Raw genomic sequence first — 26,881 nt, forward strand, 5'->3', positions numbered from 1 at the left:
TGAGTTGGCTTGGTGAAAGGGAGAAGTATACAAAAAGAATGGAACGTTATCCTTTTCAGGGAACGATGGAAGTCCAGTGTGGCCAGAGGGGGAAGAGCATTTCATAATGTGCCTCGAGTGCCCAGAAGAGGTCCATGTACTATTTTACAGATTTTGAACTTTTATCCTATGCACAAGTGACATGATTCATATTTATAGTTTTTACTGTTAATTACACTGTGGGGTATAGATTGAAGGGGGCTAACTCTAGAGAAAGGTGGCCTGTTGCAGGAGTTCAGAAAGCGATAATGAGGGTTGTATTAGTTTCCTAGGGCTGCTGCAATGAAGTTCCACAGACTGAGTGGCTTAACAAAACAAATTTGTTTTCTCATACCTGGAGGCTAGAAGTCTGAGGTCAGGGTGTTTGGCAGAGTTGGTTTTGTCTGAGAGCCGCTGGGCAAGGGTCTCTTTGTTCCCGGTCTCTCTTTTTGGCTTGTAAATGGCTGTCCTCTTCCTGGGTCTTCAGACCATCTTCCTTCTATATGTGTCTGTGTTCGGATAACCTCCTCTTACTGGATTGGGGTCCATCCCAGTGATCCCATTTTAACTTAATTCTCTTAAGACTGTATCTTTGAGTATGGTCACATTCTTAGGTGTGGGAAGCTTAGGACTTCAACATACGAATTTTGTGGGGAAAGGATTTGGCCTGTAACAATGATTAACATTGATGGCAGTGAAAATGGAGACAAGTGGACTGAGAATTACTTAGGAGATAAAACTGATACATCTTAGTAATAGATTAGAAACGGTGAGATGGAGAAGGTATCAAGATGACTTTGTTCTGGTTTGAGAAAGGTTCTGGGAGATAGTAGTGATTTCATTGGGGAGCATAAACTGAGAAGCATATTTAAGAGGAAAGATGATGAGGGGGCTCAGTTGATTAAGTATCCAACTCTTGATCTCAGCTCAGGTCTTGATCTCAGGGTCGTGTGTTCAAGTGCCGCATTGGGCTCCATGCTTGGTCTGGAGCCTACATTAAGAAAAACAGAGGAAAGATGATGAGCTCTATGTCCAGGTTTCATTCATGTGACATCCATGTAAAGATGGCAGTTAGGCAAATTAATATGTGGAACTGAAGCTCAGAAGAGAGGCCAAGGCTAGAGACATAAATTTGAGAGACATGATGTCCAAGCCATGATAATGGATGAAATTGGCTATAGAGAAAAAAGGTACCTAGACAAAGTCTAAAGAAAATGCAACTTATAAAATTCATATAGAACCATATTTTCCAAAGAGGTGTATGCAGTTTGACATGGAGAAAGATAAGTTCTACCCATACATTTAAAAAGTCTTACCCTTTAAACTATTTCGTATATTTTATATTGTATGTATCTTAACATAGTAGTACTTGTATAATTTTAAATAAGTAAACATTTTAGAGTGCATATCAAAAAATATTTTCCACTGGGTGAGTTTGGGAAACACTGTAACAGAGGAGGCAACAGGGAGTATTCCAGGAGGATGAAACCAAAAAGAATATGGCAAGGGAAGCCAAGGGACTGGGTTTAAGGAGAGTATGGCTCATGCTAAATCTAATTTGAAATTTTAAATACCAGTAAGCCATGCAGTCTCAACAAGGGCAATCTTGACCCCAAGAGGGAGAAATAGTTCTGTTGTTTTGTTTTGTTTTGCGGGGAGTGAGGAGGCACAAAACATCTTAGATATTATAACGGTTTGTGGCCTGTACAGTTCAATCCTGCCCAACAAAATCTTATTTATTAGTATTTAATTTCTCTTATTAGCGAGAAAGTAAACTAAGTACACCGTAATTATATAAGCATGATTTTTTTTATATATTTGTATGCAATTAATTATTTAATTTAGTGTTCTCTTCGAAGGGGCAATAATGAAAAAAGGTTGAGCAATACAATAAACTATATAGAAAGGGCTTTAAAACCCTTTTGCACTGTAGTTTAACAGTACTCTCTAGGGAAGAGTATGGGATTTGAGTTTGAAGAGGAACTTTAAATTTTTGCCTTATTTATTTCAGTATTGAATATTTTACATCAAAAATTTATTCTTCTGTTTATAATTAAGTTAGATTATCTAATTACTCCTCCAAAAAATTAAAAAGAATGAAGAAACCATCATATTTAATCCTATCACCCAGAGATAATCTTGTTAACATTTTTTATAGTTTTTGTTTAACTGTATACATTTTATATCAAGCCCTATCTGTTCATCCTTCAAAAGGCATCTGAAATCTGACTACTTTTCACTACCTCCCACTACCATATTAGTCTAATCCCCCATTTTTAAAAACAGTAGAATGTACCAAAAGTATTGTTCTTTTTCTTTGAACAATATGCATATAAAAGCCAACGTTTTGACTTCAGCCAAAATTCTTTTGTATAGGCTTTCTCATTTTGCTCTGTGGTGTTCATCTTGAAGTCCCTACTGAATTTGTGTCTGCCTTCTTTTGAAATTGACACAGCAAAATGTTTCTCCCTGAAGGATATTTTCCAGTAAAATAATTTTTTTTCTTGGCCTTCTATTTGTTTCACCAGGATCCCTCTGCTTTGAATGCAGATGATTAAGAGCTAATTTAAAATTCATATATATTTGGTTTCTTTGATCAAGTCTGCAGGCTTTCTTACTCACAACATGATCTCTCCACAGAGATCTCTGGCACAGAATTTTTGCTCAATCTTTTACTTTCTCTTCTTTTTTGATCTTAACTCCTTTGCTTCCCTCTGACCTTCTCTCATTAAGCACTAACTTATAACCTCTTTATCTGAACTGATCCTCACCTCTCTCTGTCTCAAAGATATAGGTAGATTGTATCTTTTTTTTCTTTTTCTCAGACTTATCCCTTATACTTTTGTTTTATAGTCTACCCTTTCCTAGAACATTCTCTGCTTTCTCCAATACCAGTCTTTCCTGGCCACTTCCTCTCAAGGGTCTACCATCTAAAACCAAAATTAAAATAAACCCTTGGTCCTCTATCTCCACCTAAGTATTTTTTTCCCCTTCGTGCCCAGGTTTTAGTAAGTTACTTTGTGTATCTACTTTCTTATTTCTGTTTTGCTCTAAGCTACTGAAATCAAGCTTCTACTGCGTTGAAACAGTTCTTGTTAAATTCATTCTGATGACCCAACTACTAAGTCATTCTTCTCACCTCTATTACCCTCTCTTATTTCACTCCTTTAACGCAATAACTGTTCTTCTGCTTAGTGCTTTCCTCCTTCACAGATATTACTACTCCTCAGAATCATTTATTGACTCTTCTTCCTCCACCTACCCTTCCTTTGGAAATAATTCATTTGTAAAATTTCAGGCCTACACCAAAGTAGAGAGCCAAAGTACAGGACAGTGATTGACAGTGTACCCATCATACAGCTTTAGCAGTTACTAACTTGTGACCAGTCTTTTTTTGGGGGGCGGGTAGCTGTCTACATTTACTCCTTTCTCTCTACTCTGAATTATTTCTTCGGCTAACCTTTAAATAATAATGTTCTCCTAGGTGCCATCCTCAACAATTTTTTTCCTTCTCATGCTACATGCGATCAGTAGAAAAGCTCACACATGCTAACAGTTTCTACAACCTCCAAATGCTGATAACCTAAATCTATTTCTTCAGCTAAAATCTTGTTCTTTAGCAAGAGATTCATATTTATTAGCTTAGATCATCTTCACTTGGATGCCCCACAGATTCTAGAAGCATAAATCTAAATGAGCTAATCTTTCTCTGCCCACCTGCTGCCCCTGCTAAAATTCCATTTTGGCTGATCAGTCTCCCATCTGCCTAGTCTACTACACAAATATATCTAGTCTTAGTCCTTCATAAATGTATTTAGTTGTTCATCAAGCCCCATCAGTTTTCCTGCTGCCATAGTAAAGTCCCTTTCACCTACATTTTTTTTTCAGCAGATTCATAACTGATCTTATCTGCAGGCTCACCACTACCCCACATATTGTTCATCTTCCACATTATTATCAGAGTGATTTACCTAAAACACAAGTTGAATCCTGCTATTCTCTCATTAAAATCCTTAAGTATTTCAGTGGCATCTACATGATGAATTAAGACACTTCTTGGGGTGCCTGGGTGGCTCAGTCGTTAAGTGTCTGCCTTCGGCTCAGGTCATGATCCCAGGGTCCTGGGATCGAGCCCCACATCGGGTTCCCTGCTCGGCAGGAGGCCTGCTTCTCCCTCTCCCGCTCCCCCTGCCTGTGTTCCTGCTCTCGCTCTCTCTCTTTCTGTCAAATAAATAAATTAAATCTTAAAAAAACAGATTCATCCAAACATAAATGTTTTAGAATTCTTGTATATTTTATTTTTATACTATATATATGCATATATTTATATATATATAATTTCTTTAAAGTAGGCTCCACACCCAGTGTGGGGCTTGAACTCACAACCCTAAGATTAAGAGTTGTATGCTCTACCAACTGAACCAGCCAGGCACCCCTATAGTATTTATATATATATATATATTTTTTAAAAGATCTTATTTATTCCTTCATTCAAGATAGAGCATGAGCAAGGGGAGAGGCAGAGGGAAAGGGAGAAGCAGGCTCCCCACTGAGCCAGGAGCCAGACGTGGGGCTCCATCCCAGGACCCTGGGATCATGACCTGAGCCAAAGGCAGACACTTAACCATCTGAGCCACCCAGGTGCCGCTATTTATATTTTTTAAAATATATCTGATTTTTGCACTATTTGCAGTTTATTGCAAAGTCAGTCAAAGGTCCAACTAAGTTTCAGAATTATAGTGTTGTTTCTATTTATTACTAAGAAACTAAGCCAAGAGTTTTTTTTAAGTTGCAGACATTTCCCAAAAATGATCTGATAACATGATTGCATTGAACTTAGTGAAAGTGCTGTGGTCCGAATGTTTCTATTCCCATAGAATTCATATGTTGAAATCCTAACCCCCAAGGCAATGCTATTAGGAGGTGGGGCCTTTAGGAGGTGATTAGGTCCTAAGGGTAGAGCCTTCACAATAAAGAGACTGCAGAGAACTAGCTCCTCCCTTCTACCATTTAAGGTTACAGTGAAAACAGCCATTTATAAGGAACAAGGTCCTCACTAGACACTCAATCTGCCAGGACTATGATCTTGGACTTCCTGCCTCTAGAACTGTGAGAAAAACATTTGTGTTGTTTATAAGTCACCCAGTTTATGGCATTTTTGTTACAGCAGCCCAAATAGACTAAGAGAGTAAGACAGTATTGGATGTAGATTATAAATAGATTAATATCAAATATCCTTACAGTTGAAATCTAGTTGAATTATTAAAATCTAGTAGAATTAATTTTCTTTCAACATACTTAGGAGCAATTATATGACATGCTAATTTGGTTTAAAAGTGTAAGTAAAATGATTTTTTATGTATCTTTATGTTTTCTTATTTTTTGCAGGTATATTTGTAATATATTGTGGCTTTGACAAAACTTTTGATAATTCTTTGATAAATAAAGCTGACATCTCTTTACATTTTGGCAGAATTATATAATACATATGTGTGTGTGTATGTGCACATCATATACAGAAGCATATATATATATATATATATATATATATATATATATATATATATATAAACTCTTTGATGTAATATCCTACCCCCAAATCTACATTTTCATTATTATCTTCTAAACTTTTCCAATCTGTCTGAATCTGCCTCCTCATCTTTTATCTTTCTGAAGCTGTCCTTTCTTGTTCCAACAACTGTGTGTGCTTTTTAGTATACATCTATGGTAACTGACTCTAGCCCTTAGTATGACAAGTCTTTGGACTTGACTGATTGGTTGGCTGATTGATTAATTTTTTTCAACAGTTGTATAAAGGTTCTCCAAGGAAACAGAATCAGTAAGATCTATATATTATATAGAGAGAGAAAGATTTATTCTAAAGAACTGACTCACACCATTTTGGAGGCTTATAAGTCCCAACATCTCAGTCAGGAAGCTGGAGACCCAGGAGAACTGATGGTATAGTTCCACTCTGAATCCAAAGGCTTGAGACCCAGGAGAGCCAATAGTGTAGTTCTGGCCCAAAGGTCGGCAGGCTGAGGACCCAAGAGCCACTCTTTCAGTTTGAGTCATAAAACTGATATTCCAGCTTGAAGAAAGTCAGGCAGAAGGAATTCTCTCTTAGCCTTTTTTGATCTCCTAGGCCTCCAACTGATTGGATGAGGCCCACCCACATTAGGAAGGGCTTTCTGCTTCACTCATTCTACCCAGTCAACTGTTAAACTCATCCAGAAATCCCCTGACAAACACACCAGAAGTATGTAGACCAAATACCTGGGGCACCCCATAGCCGGTCAAGTTGACTCATAAAAGTAAACATCACAATAGTACTATGCAGCAGTCACTAGAGATAGAGTGAGGCATATTAGTTATTTTGATTATATATTACAAAGAGTATTAACAGTGATGACAAATATTTATGTAGTACTTCCTAAACACTTCATCAGAATTAACCCATTTAATCTTCATGATAAATGTATGAAATCGGTTTCCATTTAATAGGTGAGGATACTGAAGTATAAAGAAATTAACTTATCCTCAGTCACAGTCAGTGGTAAGGTCTGGATTTGAACCTCAGTATTCTGGCTCCAGAGTTCCTCTTACCCACTACTCTGTTCCTTTACTCACATAGGAAAATATCAGTATGATGGGGAATATGGGATGCTATAGAAGTATATAACAGAGTGTGTCGAACCTAGGGCAACCAAGAGAGGAAACACCTAAACTGAACTCTGAAAGAAGGTGCAGGTTTTAAAAGCTGCTAACTAAGAGAGGCTACGAAAGAACCTTCAAGAACCTGAAAGTATTTGAGTGTGGTTGAATCTTTGACCTCAGTGGTGTGAAACAGGAAAAATAGGCTGAGAAAATCAAGTCATAAAGGCTTCATAAGTCAAATTAAGGAAGAATAATATTTTTATATATCAAACAGACCTTAGATCAAATCCCAGTTCTGCTACTTTCTATTTAATTCTAAGCAGGTCACCTTATCTTTTTGAGCTTTTGTTTTCTCTCTAGAAAGGGACTAAGAATGCCTTCTTTTGAGATTTTTTTTCATCCGCTCAATAAATATTTATTGTGTCTTTTATGTCTGGGTCACGTTCTCAATGCTGAAATTACAGTGGTAAAACAGACAAAAATGGTGCCTTTGCTGTTCTAGAGTTTACATTTCAGGGGTTGTTTTAAGGTTTAAATGAGATAACATCCCATAGTGCCTATTCCATAATGCACATTCAGAAAATGTCATTATCTTAGCCAAGGTTTGTCTGGGTTCTCTGATTAAAAGTATATACTTCATGGATTTCAAGTGTTGAGTGACTTGTCACTAAGAAGGAAGAAGTAGCCAGATTATTTGGGACTCAGCGTTTTCTTTCAAAAGAGTGTGTCAAGGAATTAGAATTTTCTTGTTTATTTTGACAATTCTCGAAAGCCTTGAAGAATTTTTGCTGCTTCTAGAAATCTGTTTCAGTAGTTCTATGGAATTACAAAAGATGATTTACCTCAAAGGAATTTATGGTTAATTGTAAGAATAATGACACATCTGAAAGAAATACAAGGAAAAAAACCTCTGGGGAAGATAAAAGCAAACAAAAATAATCCACAGAACAAACACAGAAAAAGGAAATACAAAGAAAGCATAAAATGAAATGATAAAAGCAAGAACAACTAGTAGGTAAACATACTTGGTTTGTAATCTCTTATTAAAAGACAAAAATTATATTTAAAAATAAAATTAACATATGTGTTATTTATAAGACATCACATCAAAAGCAAACAATATAGAATAAAAATAAATGGAGTGACAAACATTTCTCAAGTGAAAGCAATAGTGATAGTATTAACTTCAGATAAAACAAGTAATAGTATATAGAATAAAGAAGGTCACACAAATTATCTGTCACTAGTCTCTTCAACAAATGGTGCTGTGAAGAACTAGCTATCCTTGCACAAAAGAAAAAAAGTCACCCTTACCTTACACCATATACAAAAATTAATTCAAAATGAATTAAAATCCTAAATGTAAAACCTAAAATTATAAGACTCCTAAAAGAAAACATAGGAGAAAGCTTCATGAAATTGGATTTGGCAGTGATTTCGTGCATAAGACATCAAAATCACAGGCAACAAAAGCAAAAATAGACCAATGGGACTACATCAAACTTCAGAACTCTGCGTGACAGCCCCACATCAGGTTCCCTGCTCTTCGGGAGGCCTGCTTCTCCCTCTCCTACTCCCCCTGCTTGTGTTCCCTCTCTCGCTGTGTCCCTATCTGTCAAATAAATAAATAAAATCTTAAAAAAAAAAAAAACAAAAACTCTGTGTGACAAAGGAATGAAAATGCCACATACAGAATGGGAGAAAATACTTGTAAGTCATATATCAGTTAAGGGATTGGTGTCCAGAATATGTAAAGAATTCCCACAACTCAATGACAACAACAAAAATACTGTATTAAAAAATGTGTAAATAGGACTTGAATAGACATTTCTCCAAAGGCTCAGCCTCACTAGTCATCCATCAGGAGATGCAAATCAAAATAATGAGATGTCACCTTGCATTCATCAAAGAACAGTGTATTGGTGAGGATATGGAGACATTGGTACCCTTGTGCACTGTTGAGGAGAATGTAGAATGATACAGCTGCTGAGAAAAATAGCATGGAAAGTTCCTCAGAAATTTAAAAATAGAATTACCATGTGATCCAGCAGTCTCACTCCTGGAGATATATATCCAAAAGAATTGAAAACAGGATCTGGAAGAGGTATCTGCTCACCCATGTGCATTGCACCATTATTCATAATAGCCAAAAGATAGATACAATCCTAGTGTCCATCGATGGATGAATGGATAAAGAGAGTATCACACACACACACACACAGCCTTAAGAAAGAAGGAAATCCTGTCACGTGCTACAACATGGGTGAAACTTGAGGACATTGTGATAAATAAACCATTCAAAAAGACATGGTCCACTTACATAAGGTATACTAAAGTAGTTAAACTTAGAAAATGAAAGTAGGCAGGATAGGGGGTTGGTAGGAGCTGCGGGGGAAATGAAGGGTTTAGTAGGTATAGCCTTTCAGTTTTGCAAGATGAAAAAGTTCTAGAGGCCTCTTGTACAATGAGATACGTAAGGTTAATACTACTGTACACTTAAAAATAGTTAAGATAGAAAATACTGTATTTTTTCTTAAGTAATCTCTACACCCAACATGGGGCTCAAACCACAACCCCAAGATCAAGAGTCACATGTTCTACCAATTCTACCAACTGAGCCAGTCAGGCACCCCTAATTTTTGTGTTTTTTTTTTTACCACCATTTTATGCATCATTTTCTATGAATTTTTTAAAAATATGATTGCGTATTAAGTATTTTATTAAAGAGTATTAATTACCTTGAATTCACTCAGCTAAATTATTCTGTAGATTTCCTTATTGGAGACATTAAGTTATTATATTAATAGGTTTCCTAATACTAAATAATATTTACATTGGGGACATAAATCCTACTTGTTTAGATTATTCAAATAATTATTTTAATACCTGTTGAAATCAATTTGCTTTCATATCTGAGAATTTTGTATTTGTATTCTTAAGCAAGACTGATCCAAGTTTTCTTCCCTAAGGTATGTATGTGTGTGTAGAATTAGATATATAGTCATCAGATTTTCTTTATCCAGAGGAAAAGCTTTCAGTTTTTCACCATTTTGCTGTTCTTACTGGACTTTTCATATATGGCCTTTATTATGTTGAGGTAATTTCTGTTCCTAGCTTTTTGAGTGATTTTATCATTAAAGGGTGTTGAATTTTGTCCAGTGCTTTAGTGTGCATCAGTTGAGATGATCACTTGCTTTTTGTCCTTCATTCTGTTAATGTGGTATATTATAAAAGTTTTTTAATATGAAAACATTTCCTTTAAGATGCATGATATGCAATACACATATCACATAAAATCTTAGGACTCTGAATCTTATTTTCTGATCACTGTGTAAGAAGTGAACAATTATTTGATTTGCCTTTTTTATGGCATACAGTACTCAGTTGAATTCAAAGCAAAAGATTTATTAAAGAAACAAATAATGAAAACAGAAGTATGTGTGCGTAGGTATAAAAATGAGAAATCAGTACTTTTCATTGGTCACTTTTTTTTTTATAACCTTGAAAATTGGAATTTTATTTGTTGAAAGTCCAAAATAAAACAATTAGAATTTTCTCATTTTTATGACATATTTGAATATTAGGTGTATTTTATTGTTATTGGGGCTAAGAATGTGAATTGTCATTTTCATACTTCAAACATAGAATATTGGCAATTTGATATTGTGTACCACACATGTAGAAATACCTTAAAAGTACTTGGTAAAATATCTAACAGTGTGATTCTGGTTTAACAGTATTAAAGTATTTTATCTTGTTTTAACAAATGATACTTGAACTAATATTTCTCTTTTCTTTTTAGTGATTGCTTTCTACAACATTTATTCAAAATTGAATGAAGTATTGTGCTGAATAGTAGTAATTCCTGTGACTTTAAAAAATTTTTTTAACTGGGGGCACCTGGGTGGCTTAATTGGTTAAGCATCTCACTCTTGGTTTCAGCCTAGTTCATGATCTCATGGGCTGTGGGATCCAGCCGGAGTCAGCTCCTCACTCAGAAGGGGGTCTGCTTGAAAGATTCCCTGCCTCTGCTCTTCCCCCACTCATACTCTCTCTCTCTCTCTCTCTTTCAATAAATAAATACATCTTTAAAAAAACCTTTTAACTGTATTTATACTTTAGGCAGTTCTCTCTTGTAATTGGTGAATTATACTCTGGTGATCATTCTGGTCTAGCTTGCTTTGTTCATCATTTTGTTATGGTCACACAATTGCCTTCTATATATGTGAGGAAGATGGTAATAATTATAATAATAACTAAATTCACTGAGGGCTTATTATATATCAGGGACTGTCCCGACACTACTTTTTGTAAACTTTTTAATTCTTATAATAATACTGCAATAAAATGCAGTACTGTTATCATTACCATTTTACAGATGGAAGGAGGCTCAGAATGATTAAACAACTTGCCCAAGCTCACACAACTAGTAGGAAGCAGAGGATGATGACTGATTACTTGTACATGAGAACATGAAACATAATTTGAGTCATCTATACATTTCTAGTTACTTAATTCCATTGTTTAATAATTAGATGTGTTAGAAGATTTCATTTAAATACATTTTTAATAAATTTTTAATGTTATATCCTATCCATTACAGTTTTTAATAATTAATGAATACATCCCCTTTTTTGGGTCACAGGATGGACAATCTGAAATTTTGTACACTTTTTGGAATTCAGTTACTCAAGCACTTTCTTCTCAATTTCGCATGGCAACAGATTGTAAGTATGCTATTTATTTTGCAGTTTCATTTCAAAGTTTTCCATGTGCTTTAAGATGTAATGTCAAGAAGTTTTGCTTTTTTGCTTTATAATACACATCTTTTTAAAACTCATTGGCTAATTGTCATTTCTTATACTGGCCATATATTTAGTTTTAGAAACAATAAGTTAATTTTTTATGTTTTTTATAATTAGTATGTGGGATAAAATTCTCCAGAAGAATGAGTTAATTCTCCATAATTCAAACATAGAGGAACTCTGAAGTTTTCCTATGTAAAGGGTGTAAAGCAGTTGATGTTGAAGAATTTAGTTGATGCTTATAGAATTATTTTCTAACTAAAAGATACTAAAATACAAGACTTAATAGTTATTTCCTTATTATTAAAAATGAGGATTTGATGAATGAACAGAAGAAATACCTTCATCATGGGCACCTGGGTGGCTCAGTTGATTAAGGGTCTGCCTTAGGCTCAGGTCTGGGATGGTGCCCTGCTTCAGGCTCCCTGCTGAGCAGGGAGTCCGCTTCTCCCTCTCCCTCCTTCTCCATCCTCCGCCTGCTTGTGTTCTCTCTCTCACTCTTTGTCTCTCTCTCTCAAATAAATAAATAAAATCTTAAAGAAAATACCTGTCTCATGAATTAAAAGTTGTTTATTCAAACATGATCTCCAGAATTTGTTAATTTTTTTTTTTGGTCATGAAATAATGGCACTGCCTGCCTAATCAATGAATGTAAAAAGGGTTTTAGGAGTTTGTATGTAAATTCTTATTTACAAATGTTACTGAAAGTATGTAGTAGATATAAACATTATTTAGTCACTGGCAGTCCAGAGTTGAATAAAGTACACTACCTGCCTCCCTACTATTTTTTTTTTCTTTTTGAGAGAGAGAGAGGGAGGGAGGGAGGAGTGGGGAGGTACAGAGGGAGAGGAGAGAGAATCTTAACCAGGCTCCACACCCAGCATGGAGCCCCACGAAGGGCTCAATCTCATAGGCTCTATGCCCAGTGAGAGCCTGAATCAGAGTTTGATCTCACAACCCTGAGATCATGACCTGAGCTGAAATCAAGAGTCAGATGCTTAACTGACTGAGCCACCCAGGCACCCCTGCCACCCTACTACTGTTTCTAAGGAAATATGCAGCAAGGCAGTGACCACAGAGGACACCTTCATTCATGTGTGGCCAAACAGAGCTTAAGCAGAGGGTGTATTTAGAACTGATTCACTCCATTTACTTCTGCAAATTACACTACTCCAAGAATACTGTGCATCTCCCTGCATTATGTATCTATTTTGGTCAGCTTTTTTGAGATATAATTTATATACAGTAAAATTTACCAATTATAAGCAGAAAATTCTATGAGTTTTGACAGTTATTTTTTATCCTTTTCCCCACCACCACAATTAAGATATAGAATATTTCCATCACCCCCCAGATTTCCCACATGTACTTTTGTAATCACCTACTCCCAACTCTTGGCTTCTGGCAAGTAATCATCAGCTGTCTGTCAGTGTAAGTTAGCTTTTCCTAGATTTTTGTAAAACTCGTATCACACAGGCTGTGTTCTTTTGTATCAGCATAATTATTGTAAGATTCATCATGTTGCATATATCAAAGTTCCCTTTTTATTGCTGATTAGTATTCCATTATATAGGATATACAGCAGTTTGTTTATCCATTCCCCAGATGGGAGACAACTGGGATATTACAGCTTTGGGTTATTACAAGTAAAGCTACTGCAGTTGTTCACATCGAAGTCTTTTGTAGATGTATGTTCATTCTCGGGTAAATATATGAGTGGAATTGCCTGATCATTTGATGAGTACATATTTAACTTTGTAAATAACTGCTAAACTATTTTCCAAGATGATGTACCATTTTGCATTCCCATTAGCAATATTTCATAACTACAGTTGCTCTACATCCTTATTGATCCATGGTATTGTCAGTGGTTTTTAATTTTAGCCATTCTTATGAGTGTGTAGTGGATTTTCATTGTGGTTTTAACTTCCACTAGCTTAAAGACTAATGATAACCCATGTTTTCACATGCTCATTAGGCATCTGCATATCTTCTTTGGTCACGTGTTTGTCAAAATTAATTGGCTTTTTATTTTTATTTTTTAGTTTATTGCTTGTTCTCTTATTATTGAGTCTTAAGAGATCTTTATATATTCTAGATCCACAGTCCTTTCTTAGGTGTGTGTTTTGCATATTTCTTTTGTCTGTAGTTTGCCTTCTCATTTCCTTAACAGTGCCTTCCAAATGATAAAAGTTAATTTTGAGAGAGTCAAACTTACACTTTTTCTTTTATAATTTCCTTTTTCTTTTTGACCTAAGAAATCTTTGTCTAACACAAGGCCACATGTATCTCCCCCTATATTTTATTCCAGAAGTTTTACTAAGTTCATTTGAAGTTAATCTGTGTATATGGTGTGAGATATAAAGGCTACGGTTATTTCTTTGAATATAGATCTAAAAGATTATACTGCACCTTTGACTGCCCTGACACTCTTGTAGAAAATCATGTGGGTATATCTGTGTAATACTATTTCTGGAGTTCTTTTTTTCTGGGTTTTTGTTTTGTTTTGTTTTTTGTTTTTTTTTTTTTTTGCATCTGTATGTTTGTAATCACCAAAGTGTAAATTCTTCTATGTTATTTCATTTAGCAAAATAATTTTGGTTATTCTAGGCTCTTTGCATTTCCATATATATTTCAGAATCAGGTTGTTGTTCCTATAAAAATGTTCCCTTAGACTTGGATTACATGATGAATCTACAGATCATTTTGTGATAAATTCACATCTTAACAGTATTGAGTCTTCTGATCCATGAGTGTAATATCCCATTGATCTAGGTCTTTTAAAATTTTCTCATGTCAATATGTGCTCTTATAGTTTTTAGTGTGCAGGTCTAGCAAATCTTTTCTTAAATTTATTACTATTTCATATATTTTGATGCTGTTGTAAATGGTATTTTTAAAATTTTAATTTACAAGTATTCATTGCTAGAATATAGAAATACAGTTGATTTTTATTTACTGACCATGAATCTTTGACTTTGCTACCCATACTTATTAGTCTAGTAGTTTTTGGAGATTTTTTAGCATATTCTATATTGATGATCATATAGTTTGTAAATAAAGGCAGTTTCACTTCTTTTCCATTCTGGTTTCCTTTCTTTCTTTCTTTTTTTTTTTTTTTTTTGTTACCACCTCCAGTAGTGTAGAATTGAAGTGGTTTCTGCCTTGTTTCTAATCTTAGGAAGCATTCAGTCCACCTTTAATATCTTAACAGCAGGTTTTTTAGTGATGCCATTAATTAGGTTGAGAAAGTTCCCTTCCATTTCTAGTTTTTTGAGAGTTTTTTTTATACTATTGTTAACTTTTTATAGTGCTTTTCTGCATCCATTTAGACAATCAAATGGATATAGTTACTTTAGTATGTTAGTACCTTGTGTTCTCAGATAAGCCCCGCATGGTCATGATATATTATCCTCTTTATATGTGTGTTTGCAAAATATTGTTTAGTTTTCTTAATGTCTTTATCCAGTGTGGGTCAGGGTAATGCTAACCTCAGAGAATAAGTGGAGAAGTATTCCGTCCTGTTCAATTTTCTCAAGCAGTTTATGTAAAATTGACATTATTCCTCTTTAAATTTTGGTAGAATTCACCAAGGAAGTCATCTGGGCCTGGAATTTTCTTGGTGGGAAGATTTTAACTACAAATTCAACTTTTTTCTTAGATAAAGGATTATTCCATTTATTTCTTCTTGGGTAAGCTTTGGTAGTTTGTCTTCCAAAGAATTTTTCCAGTTCATTGAATTTTTTTAATTTATTGGCATAAATTTGCTTATAATGCTTCCTTATTACCCTTTGAATGTATGTGGAATACGATGTGATGTTCTTTATTGCTGATATCATTAGTTTCTTCTTTTTTTCCTAATAATTACAACTAGAGGTTTATTAATTTTATTTATCTTATCAGAAACCAACATTTGGTTTCATTGATTTTTCTTTTTTATTTTCAATTTTCACTGTTTTCTGTTCTTGTGTTTATTGTTTATTTGCTTTGCTTTGGGTTTGATACGCTCATTTTCTTGTTTAACAAGGTTAAGTTTAGATTATTGGTTTAACCCTTCCTTTTCTAATTTGTTTATCCTGCAAATTTATAAGTAGTATTTTATCTGCATGCCACCTTATTATTTTTCCAAACATATAGAAAAGTTAATAGCAGAATAGCATCTATCTATCTATACCTTCGACTCAGTATTTGTTAACAGTTTTCTCACTAAATGAGCATTTTGAGATTGATGTGTTCATTTGAAATTTAAAATTCATGGATTATTTTTAATTATTCAAATATTCAGATGTAATATTATGTAAATACAGACTTTCAGTAGTTTCTCACACCATGTATGAAAGTAATGGGTTTTCATGAAAACAATAATCACCACGAAGTTTTCTTTAATATTTAACGTCTCACATAATAAGCAATTACGTTTAATGGAATACATTTACTAATATACCAGAAAGAAAATACAAAGATGTAAATTTACCCACAAAATATATAAGCATAATTACAAAATTGATTAAAACCTCAGTTTTAGATAGAATAAAAGAAAACTAATGTTAAAAGCTAATTTTTGGCTGTTGCAGGATATCTGTTTTTTAAGCATTTATTAAAAATGTACTTAGGGCACCTGGGTGGCTCAGTTAAGTGTCTGTCCAACTCTTGATTTCAGCTCAGGTCATGATCTCAGGGCCATGAGATCGAGCCCTGTGTTGCGGGGGAGGGGGCGTCTATGCTCAGCAGGGAGTCTGCTTGAGCTTCTTTCTCTCCCTCTGCTCTTCTCCCCGCTCATGCGTGCACACGCACATCCTCTCTCTCTCTCTAATAATAAATATTTTTTTAAATGTACTTAAAAATCTTTTTTGAAATCTTGGAGTTGTTATTAGTCAGCATTTTCTTTTCTTTCTGTAGTGTGTAAATTTGGTTTCTATTTTGAATATTCCTTCTCTCAATGGCAGGAATGTATCAAAAACATTACCTTTAGCATGCTTGAAAAATTTCAAACCTTTAACCAATTGCACCTTCCAATATTATTTATTATTGGTTGATTTAGCACATTTTTAGTAGAAATTGAATAAGGTAAACTTCATGACAACAAATCACAGATATTGAGTGGAGATGAGGCTACAAAGGTAATGTTCTTGTCTGCTAGTTCGGTCATCTCTGTCAATTGTGGATCTGATTGAATTTTCTTATGGATAGTTTTTTCCTATTTTTCTGCATGTCTAATAATTTTTGATTGGGTATCAGACATGAATTTTACAATGTTTGATACTGACACTTTTATCTTCCTGTAAATATTCTTGTTCTTAGATACTGTCAAGTTACTTAGAAACAATTTGGTTTTTTTTTTTAACTTTTTTTTTAAGATTTTATTTATTTATGTGAGAGAGAATGAGTGAGGGAGAGCACATGAGAGGGGGGAGGGTCAGAGGGAGAAGCAGACTCCCTGCTGAGCAGGGAGCCCGATGCAGGACTCGATCCCGGGACTCCAGGATCATGACCTGAGCCGAAGGCCCTCGCTTAACCAACTGAGCCACCCAGGCGCCCACAATTTGGTTTTTTTGAGTCTTGCTTTTAAGATTTATTAGCAAAACCTGAGCAGTGTTTAGTCTAGAGCTAATTATTTTCCACTCCTGAGGCACTGCTTTTCTTAGTACTCTACCAAATATTCTGGATTAAAAGGTTTTCCAACCTGGCTGTCAGGAACAGGCACACTTCCCGGTCTTATGTGAGTAACAGGTGTATTCTTTCTAATCCCTGCGTGGTTTCTTCTCCCAGACTCTGGAACTTTTCTCACACACATATGCTGAGTAGTGTTTTGCTGAGTACTCACAGTGGACCATTTGCAGATTTCTGCAGAATCTTTTTTGAGCAGCTCTCTTCTCTCTGGTATTCTGTCCCATGAATTCTAGTTGCTTCAGTTTTCCTGGTCTTGGGGACAGTAGGGGGAGAGGAGTCTCTTCCCCTTTCCAGTGCCGTACGTAGCCTGGAATCCCCTGGTAGGAAATGAGCTGATGTTACCGAAGTGGTAGGTTCTTTCCCTACTCAATACCTTTTGCCAAATAGTCAAATAACAATACGGTATTTGATGGCAACCACATAATTTATTCAATGGCCAGAGAATGGAGAAGGGGAGCTCATGCTCTAAAGGCACCTTCTCCCCAATTAGGTTTTATGGGGTTAGGGTAATTAAGGGGCTGGTAAGCAAGTTAACAGGGGGGGGTTTCCCAGGAGGCGGCTTCAGAATCAAGAGCACCACCTCTTTGCTTCCCCTAAGTTGGCACAGTTGGATGGGTCATAGGCTGTTAGGTGTGTTTTTTTGTTATTACAGTTAGATGAGATCATCTGGAGGGTTAGCACAGTGTCTAAACTGGATCAAACTGGTCAAAAATTGGATCATGCGGGCTTGTTTGGAGCTGTGGCTTCTTCCATCCTGCCTTAGCTTCTGGTAGCAAGCAGCACCTGTGAGCAGGGCTAGAAAACTGAGCTATTGTGACTTGTTAGTGAGTCTCCAATGACACTGGGGGTGGTCATAGCATTCACCTCATTTATTTCCTATCAAGGATCACTGTCTTTTATTACATGCTATCCTTTAATGCATGGTGTTTTAAAAACCATTTCATATATTTTGTCTGTTGTTTTTCTGGTTGTTTCAGATAGGAGTTTAATTCTGGTCCCTGTTAGTCTACCTTGACCAAAATCAGGAGTACCTCATCTAGTTTTAAGAGTAATGATTAAAAGCACATTTCAAAATAGTTTATGGTATGTGTATATTTAATGGTACTGTCATTTACTTCTCTTTGGTCATCTGCTTTCTCATTGTTCTTAACCATTACAAGTCTTTCATGTTCTTCACATGCTCTCCTCTTTCCCATTCTACTTACTCTCAGTGACCAGCCTTATCTCCTGGGTCATCAAGACAGTTAGTGTCATTAGGAAACACTTTCAGTATCCTGTACCTTCCCTCTAAAGAAAAGCCTTATTTTCTCCCTGTGGATCTCTGAGTGTGAGGTGACAGTCTTATTCTTCAGAGCTACCCATTCACTGTTGGCCCCCTGCCTGCTTTGTTTACCCTTTGCTCAAAGTAACACCATTCATAGGTCTCTTCGTTCTGTCTTGTGTTTCTCATTTTCTTTTGATTTCTTCCCCTCAGGTAGGAAACCTATCCAAGGCGCTCTAATCTAGTAAAAACTAAAACAAAACTAGAGAGTACCTCTTTAGTTACTATTTGATCTCTTCTCTTTTTATCCAAACTTCTCAAAAGAGTAGTTTGCACTTTTTTGTTTGCACTTTTCAATGGTCTGCCACCATTCTATTGAAATTGTTCTCATTAAAGTAAGAAGTGACCTACCCTTTTAATTACCAAATCCAGGAGATGTTTTTCAGTTCTTACATTACGTGACCTATCTAGCTTGTGTAGTCGAAGAAGCTACTGAGAGGAAATAGAATATTTTGGGACAGAAAATTCCATTAATATTTCACATTCAGAGTAGTTTCTTACTTCTGATAGCATTATTACTTTAATAACTTCCTTTGGGAGAACTTCAAAGCAAGTTGTTTGTAAAGCACCTTCCATTTATATAGCACATACAGTCCCTGAAAGTGTACTGTAGTACTTCTTAAAATTATAGACAGGCAATATTAAGGAATGCAACCATCTGCAGAGTTGAAGATTATACACAATGTAACAGATTGTCTAAGTAAGTAATATTTTGGCAGAAAATATCTAAAGGGAAATTTTCCTAGTTAGGAACATGTTCTTTCTGATTATAAATGTTCATGCTTAGTAAAAAGAAGTTCTACTAGGTATAATAAAATATAACCCAAGACAATGAATTTACTTTATTAAAAAGGAAAGGGGCTTGGGGCGCCTGGGTGGTTCAGTCGTTAAGCGTCTGTCTTCGGCTCAGGTCATAATCACACGGTCCTGGGATCGAGCCCCACGTTGGGCTCCCTGCTCAGCGGGAAGCCGGCTTCTCCCTCTCCCACTCCCCTGCTTGTGTTCCCTCTCCCGCTGTGTCTCTCTCTGTCAAATAAATAAAATCTTTAAAAATAAAAAATAAAATTGATAAAAAAAAAGGAAAGGGGCTTGAACTTGTCACCTTGAAAATTCAAAACAGCTTCTATAGGCTATCTGCTGCTTTAATTATCTATAGGTGATAGTTATTTCCAAAATGACTTCTAAGCTTTATGTCTGTTACTTTTATATTGTAGTTTCTAGGTAATAGTATTTGTTGACCAGCCTTGTTGGGTTAGGATATATATATTTTTTAAGTCTTAGTAAAAAAAAAAAACACAACAAGATAAACATTACCATTTTAAGCTCTTTAAAATTAGAACATAATTCTTTTTTATCTGATGATTTTCCCAGAATGTCTCATCCCCCTTACTTTGCCCTATTTTTCATCATAGCTCTTATCACTTGCTAATATACCATATTATTTATTTATCATGTCTGGATCCCCTTCCCCCACCCCCCTAGAATATAATCTCCATAAGACACAAAATACTGTTTTGATCATGGCAGTATTTTCAATAGCCAGAAAAGTAACTGGCACACAGTAAGACTTCAATAAGTTCTTGTTTACTGGAAGGAAGAAAGGAAAAGAGGAAGGAATCAAGTAAGAAAAAATGCCAATGCCCTCTTAGAAAAGCTTAAGAACTTAACAAAAACCATTTTTTGAAATATGTTTGAAATATTCTGGCAAGTAAATCTTTAAAAATTGTTTAAACCCTTTGTACAGTATCATTCTCTCAAAACTCTTACACAACTTCAAGGAGATGATTCATACAATTAAGAGAGCTATGTGGTATATATCTGTAGTGCTTTGGAAAACCAACTGTGAGTAAGAGAAACACTGAGGAGATACATATGTTCTAAGATTTAGAAAGCTTTAATACTTGACATGTATGCTAAAACCCATTTTCTTTACTTCTTAAAAAATATAATGATATCTAGTTGTCCTGAGAAGTAGGGGGATAAGCAACCTGTATGAATTATTAGTACATTCTTTTATGTCGATTTTTTTAATGTTAGAATAATGTGCATGTTAAATGATATTATGATACATTTCTTAAAAGTTAATGTACAACTTAAAAATATATATTTAGGAGATACATCTCCCACCTTCATTTAAAGTACCTTTTAGAATTTTGATCCCTGCGATTGAAGCACTCCTTCACTGTAGAGTTCTAATGGGTTTATAGGGTACCATCCTAAGTACCCTATGTTTAGCATATAAAGACAAAAACTTGGAGTTTGCTCAAAAAGAGGAATAACTGTTGTTGAGAACTTGAGTCTTTTTTTAAGAAAGTACTAGAATTTTAAAGAACCTAGAGGAAGGTGAGTCTTAGCCATCAAATAAGTTTTTGGAGACTTTCTTTGCAGGGACAATTTGATCATGTAATTCTCTGATAAAAATCTTTGATTGGTTATACACATAACCAATAAAACCAATACATATATCAGGTCATTATATTGTACACCTTGAACTAATACAATGTTATAAGTCAATTATATCTCAATAAAACTGAAAAAGTAAAAATAAATTTAAAAAGATTAAAAAGTTTTCATTGACTCCCTGTTACTCTTTTTTTTTTTTTAAGATTTTATTTATTTGAGAGAGAGAGAATGAGAGATAGAGAGCACTAGAGGGAAGAGGGTCAGAGGGAGAAGCAGACTCCCTGCCAAGCAGGGAGCCCGATGTGGGACTCGATCCCGGGACTCCAGGATCATGACCTGAGCCGAAGGCAGTCGCTTAACCAACTGAGCCACCCAGGCGCCCTACTCTTTTTTTTTTTTTAAGATTTTATTTATTTATTTTAGAGATAGAGCACGTGAGCAGGTGGTGGTGGGGGAGAGGCAGAGGGAGAGGGACAAGCAGACACTGCGCTGAACAAGGAGCCCAACATGGGGCCTGGTCCCTCGACCCTGAGATCACAACCTGTGCTGAAATCAAGAGTTGGACACTTAATCGACTGAGCCACCCAGGCACCCCCTGATTACTCTTAAAATATCATTTATTATAGTATAAGACTCATAAAGAGAAAAGTATGAGTTTTATAATACACGTAAATGAATTTTTCAAATCTTAATATAGCTGTGTAACCAAGATGAAGAACAGAATCAAGATCAAGAAACAAAGTATTACCTGACCCAGGAGCTCCCCTCAAGTCTCCTAGTTTTGCCTGCCCTTCTCCTATAAAAGAGTATTCACTCATTTCTAATGACATAGATTTTTTTAAAAAATATTTATACAGATAAAATTATCCAGTTTGTACTCTTTCATTTGCCATCTGATGTCTCTCGCTCAGCATGTTTCCAAGAATCCTCTATATTGTTGTGTGTAGGTCATTCTCAACGTTGTAAAATGTTCCACCATATTATTGATGGGCATTTGGGTTGTTTCCCATTTTGAGCTATTTTAAGTAGTTACTATGACAATTCTGTCCATTTTTACTGGGAATGGAAAATAGGTACACATAGTAGACAGAATTATATGCCTTCTAGAGATTTGCATGTGTTACCTTACATGGCAAAAGGGATTTTACAGATGTGATTTAAGGATCTTGAGATGGAAGGATTGTCCTGGATCACCCGGGTGGGCCCAGTATAGTCACAGATGCCTTTAGAAGGGTAAGAGGGGGGCAGAAGAGTCAGAGGAGGGGATGTGGTGATGGAGACAGAAGCTGGAGTTGGTAATACAGTCGCTGGAAGGGGGCCACAAGCCAAGCGGTGGAGGCAGGTGGAGAAGTCAAGGAAAAAATCAGAAGGAACACAGCTCTGCTGATAACTTGATTTTGGCTTAGGCCAATTTTGTACTTCTGACCTCCAGATCTGTAAGATAATACATTTTATGTTGTATTAAACCACCAAATTTGTGGTAATTTGTTACAGTAGCTATGGAAACTAATATAGTATGTAATAGAGTTTATATGTGGTCAGCTTGAATAGTTACTGCCGAAGAGTTTTCAAGTGTTGCACCAATTTAAACTCTCCTTGGCAGTCCACTTTTTCTCATATCCTTGTCAACACTTGGTATTGTTTGTGTTTTTTTTTCTTTAACCATTCTGGTGGGCATTTAGTCAAATCACATTGCAGTCTTAATTTTATTTCCCTAATGATTAATGATATTCATTTTTTCCACATATTTATAGGCTATTTAGATACTGTTTTTCAAAGGTTCTGTTCATTTCTATGGAACGGTCTGCCTTATTCCTTCATAAGATTTTATTCACATATTCTGAAGCATTTTACTGATCTTTTTTCTCCCCCTTTGGCAGTCGAGTTGTACATATGTATGTTGATCATTTCAATTCATTATAGGACTGGGTTGGATTAGGGTAGTTGCAATTAATAAGACTCAGTCTATCTCTAATTTTTCTTTTTCTTGGACATACTTCTCCCAGGCTTTTAATTGAGAGGTTGGAGGGTCTTTGTCTCCTCAGCCCTGAAATCCAGAGTTTGATCTAGCTCTGCCATTCACAGGTTTCCAGACAAGGCTCTTTAGCCTTCTGCTTCATGAAACTTCAGAATCCGGTGAATGTCTTCATGGGAAGGAAGACCTGCTTGTGTTTGTGGCATGTTCTCTCCCCTCAGCTGGCCTTTGTTTCCTATATGTTTCCACAGAAAGGAAGGATAGTTTACCTCTGCCCTTTGAAGTTTTAGACCTAGTTCCCCAGCTTCCCTTGCAGGTCCATAACTAAGTAAAATCTAAAATGGGACACTAGGGATGAGAGTCCTTAAGTTTCAAAATTTTTCCTCCAGTCCCATGAACCACTAAAAGCTCTGCTAGTTTCTTCTCTAGCAGAGGTCCTCGGCTTGGTACAAACTTGAATTTATAAAAATGTATATGGCTTCTTTAATTGTTACGGTGGGAGCCCTGGTCTGCCTCCACTCTTCTTCCCCCATTACTCCCAGGATACATTCCCAACATGACTTTTCTGGTCCCTTCTTATCAGCGCTCATTTTTTTTTCCTTTCTAATTTTTTGTCTCTGTACTGGAGTTTCAGTTTGTGATTGAATCATCCTCTTCTCAGTTGTACAAATACCTGAAACACATGTCTGTTTCCTCCCCTTCATCTGGATAACTCTTACTTGTCTTCCCAATCTCAGTTTAGAAATGAAGTGTTCCTTGATGTCTCCCTACCCATACACATGCTCAGATATGGGTATGATATCCTCTGTCTGCTCCCATAAAGCTCTTATATGTCCCCAATTTTAGTAATTATCCCACTGTTTCATAATGGCTCACCTCCTTACTTGTCTGTGTCTTCCACCAGGCTCTAGAAAAAGCTTGTCTGTATACCTCTGTTCCATATTACATTCTTGTCACAAAGCACCATGCTCATTACACTTGACATTCTGTTGAAATGGATGCCTAAAGTGTTAAATTAATATTTAAAGGCTTTAAGAATTAGGAGGAAATCTGAGGAGAAAAACTAAAAATAAAAATACTTTTCGGTGGGGCGTCTGGGTGGCTCTGTCATTGAGCGTCTGCCTTCAGCTCAGGTCATGATCCCAGGGTCCTGGGATCAAGCCCTGTGTTGGGCTCCCTGCTCAGCGGGAAGCCTGCTTCTCCCTCTCCCGCTCCCTTTGCTTGTGTTCCCTCTCTTGCTGTCTCTCTCCGTCAAATAAATAAATAAAATCTTAAAAAAAAAAAGATTCAGACACTTAACCGAAAAAAAACAACCTTTCATTAAAAAAATAGTAAGCACTTACAAGCTAAATGAAATCCTAATGTGAAGTACTTTTAGAAAACAACAGTTTGTATGTATGTATGATAAACAGGGACATGAAAGGATGGTACAAAAATGTTGGGATGATTATCATAGGATAATAGAATATCAAATAATTTTTACCTTTTTCTTTATATCTTTATTTGATCCTTTGCAATGAACATTGTATGTCATCAGTTATAAAATATGAAGCAGTTTTCATTGAGGTAAAAGAAGAAAACAAACATGAGACTAAGATATTTAATTAAATCCTCCAGGAGGATTTGTTGAATGCGTAAATGTGACCCAGTAGTTACGGAAATGGATAAAGTGCTCAGAATTGAAGATTGGAGTGAAATAAAGAGTTCAGAGGAAAAAAATCCCCAATTTACCTCAAATATCAGGATAAATTCCAAATGGATCAAAGAATTAAATGTAAACTATGAAACATTCAAGGGCTGGAAGAAAACATTAGTGAGTAAGCTAGGAATAGGGAAAACTTCTCTAACTGATCTAACATCTAGAAGCAATTATGAAAAGATTGATGATTTGATTACATTAAAAATTTTACATGGCAGGAAAAAACCTTAAGCAAAATAAAAAGACAAGTGACAAACTTGAAAAACATAACTTACATCAAAGAAAAGAAGCTAGTATCCTTAATATAAAAAGCTGCTAAAATGAGATGAAAAAGACCAACAACCCTAAAGAAAAAAAAAAGTAAATACCTTTTATTTGGAAAAGATGTTCAGTGTCCCCCATGAACCGAGAAATGCAAAATTAAAGTAAATAGAGACACCATTTCTCATCTATCAAATGAGCAAAAAAATTTTAAAAAGTTTAAAAACACACTCTGTTGATAAGCCTGTGGAGAAATGTCAGTCCTCACACATTGTGAATTCAAATACAGACTTTATTGGAGGGGAGTTCATAGTATCTAAGAAAGTCATATAAGCATTTGCTTTTTTACTCAGTAATTCTGCTTCTAAGGATCTATTTCATAGACACATTAGCAAAATTATGAAAAGACGTATTCACAAGACTATTCATTGGATCATTATTTGGAATAGAAAAATACTAGAAGTAGCCCAAGTGTTCAGCACTTAGGTGATTAAACAAACTGTGATGTGTCTATAGAATGGAATGCCATGCAGCTATTTAAAAAGAATGAGAGGCCAAAAAAAAGGAATGAGGAATAGCTTTATATGCTACTATGGAACGATCTCCAAGATACAATAAGTTAAAAAAGTGGAGAAATATGTGTGCAGGGTACTATTGTTTACCTAAGATAGGGAGTGGTATAAATATACATTTTGGCTTATATTTTTAAGAAATGGAAGAATGAACCATAAAATCCAGAAAATGATTACCAATAGCAGGAGTGGGGGAGCCAGAGGGTATCTGTGAAGAATACATTAGGGAGACCAGGGATAAAAGCTAGACTTCTTTGAGCCTACTTTGTTGTGTAGATTTAACTTCAAAGTCCTATAAATATTTTATGTAGTTATAAAATGGAATGAAAATGAAAGAAGAAATAACTAAAAATCAAAAGTAAAATGGAAAATCTTAATGCAGATATTTGTCCAGTTGGTGGCAAAACCACATGGAGAGGCACTCTTTCATTTGACTACTTTATAGTAATTGGTTTTTTAGCCCTATTGGGATATATTGAAAGGACAATGAGAATTCCCCCCAAAAGCCCATGAACTCTTTTAAGTAATCGTGTTACTGATGGTAGTATTATTACTGTTATTCTCAGACTGTTGTGTGTGTTCTATGGAAGGCGTACTTGATTCTGTGAAGAAAGCTGAAAACTAGAAACATTTATAGGCAGATGGAGGGTAAGAAGTTGAAGGGATTTTTTTTTTGGGTGACCTTTATTTTTTTCTGTGAGATAACAAGGGTGGTCATTTTCATATTGTAAGTGGATTCAAGATTAGCTAGTTAGGTTGGAAGAGAATATGTGTGCTTTATATTACTGCTAAAAGGGATGATTGTAGGATAGGATTCATACCCAGTTGGTGGATTCTGTAACTTTGTGTTGCTGCTATTATTAGAAAAACACAATTAGGAAACCTCCTAGTGATTATAGCCAGATATAGGCAGGCAATTATTCTGTCCTAATTATACGGATATATAGTTTGCACAAGGGGTAACCTCAGGTGGTTGTTTTTTGTTTTTGTTTTTTTAAGTCTGATTCTCCATTCAAAACTTAGTGTTTTAGCTTTGATCAAATTTTCCATTCAAAAGTTGCATTTTAATGTCTGCTTATCTTAAATAGGGCTTCTCTGTGTTTTAAAAAGTTCTAAATGGGAGAGGATATTTGCAAATGATATATCTGGTAAGGGTTACTATCCAATATATATAAAGAACTCATACAACTCAGCACCCAAAAAAACTCCACCAAAAACAAAAACAAAGAACCTGATTAAACATGGGCAGAGGACCTGAATAGCCATTTTTCCAAAGAAGACATACCAACAGGTACATGAAAAGATGCTCAGCATCATTAATCATCAGGGAAATGCAAGTCAAAACCACAGTGAGCTATTACTTCACATCTGTCAGAATGACTAGAATCAAAAAACCAAAAAATAACAAGTGATTAGGATGTGGAGAAAAAGGAACCCTCGTACACTGTTGATGGGAATGTAAATTGGTGCAGCCACTGTTGAAATATGGAGGTTCCTCAA

General features: G+C 35.5%; 1 protein-coding gene across 2 annotated transcripts in view; it reads left to right on the forward strand.

The window, feature by feature from the left end:
* Window positions 1-26,881, forward strand: part of COG5 (component of oligomeric golgi complex 5) — a 310,225-nt gene that overhangs the window by 215,759 nt on the left and 67,585 nt on the right. For both annotated transcript variants that reach the window (XM_027573001.2, XM_027573000.1), the window contains exon 11: window positions 11,321-11,402. In XM_027573001.2, coding sequence (XP_027428802.1) covers window positions 11,321-11,402 — 82 coding nt within the window. The remainder of the gene's footprint in view (window positions 1-11,320; window positions 11,403-26,881) is intronic.

The sequence above is a fragment of the Zalophus californianus genome, chromosome 12, assembly GCF_009762305.2.
Source record: "Zalophus californianus isolate mZalCal1 chromosome 12, mZalCal1.pri.v2, whole genome shotgun sequence".
In the NCBI taxonomy this organism is placed as follows: domain Eukaryota; kingdom Metazoa; phylum Chordata; class Mammalia; order Carnivora; family Otariidae; genus Zalophus; species Zalophus californianus.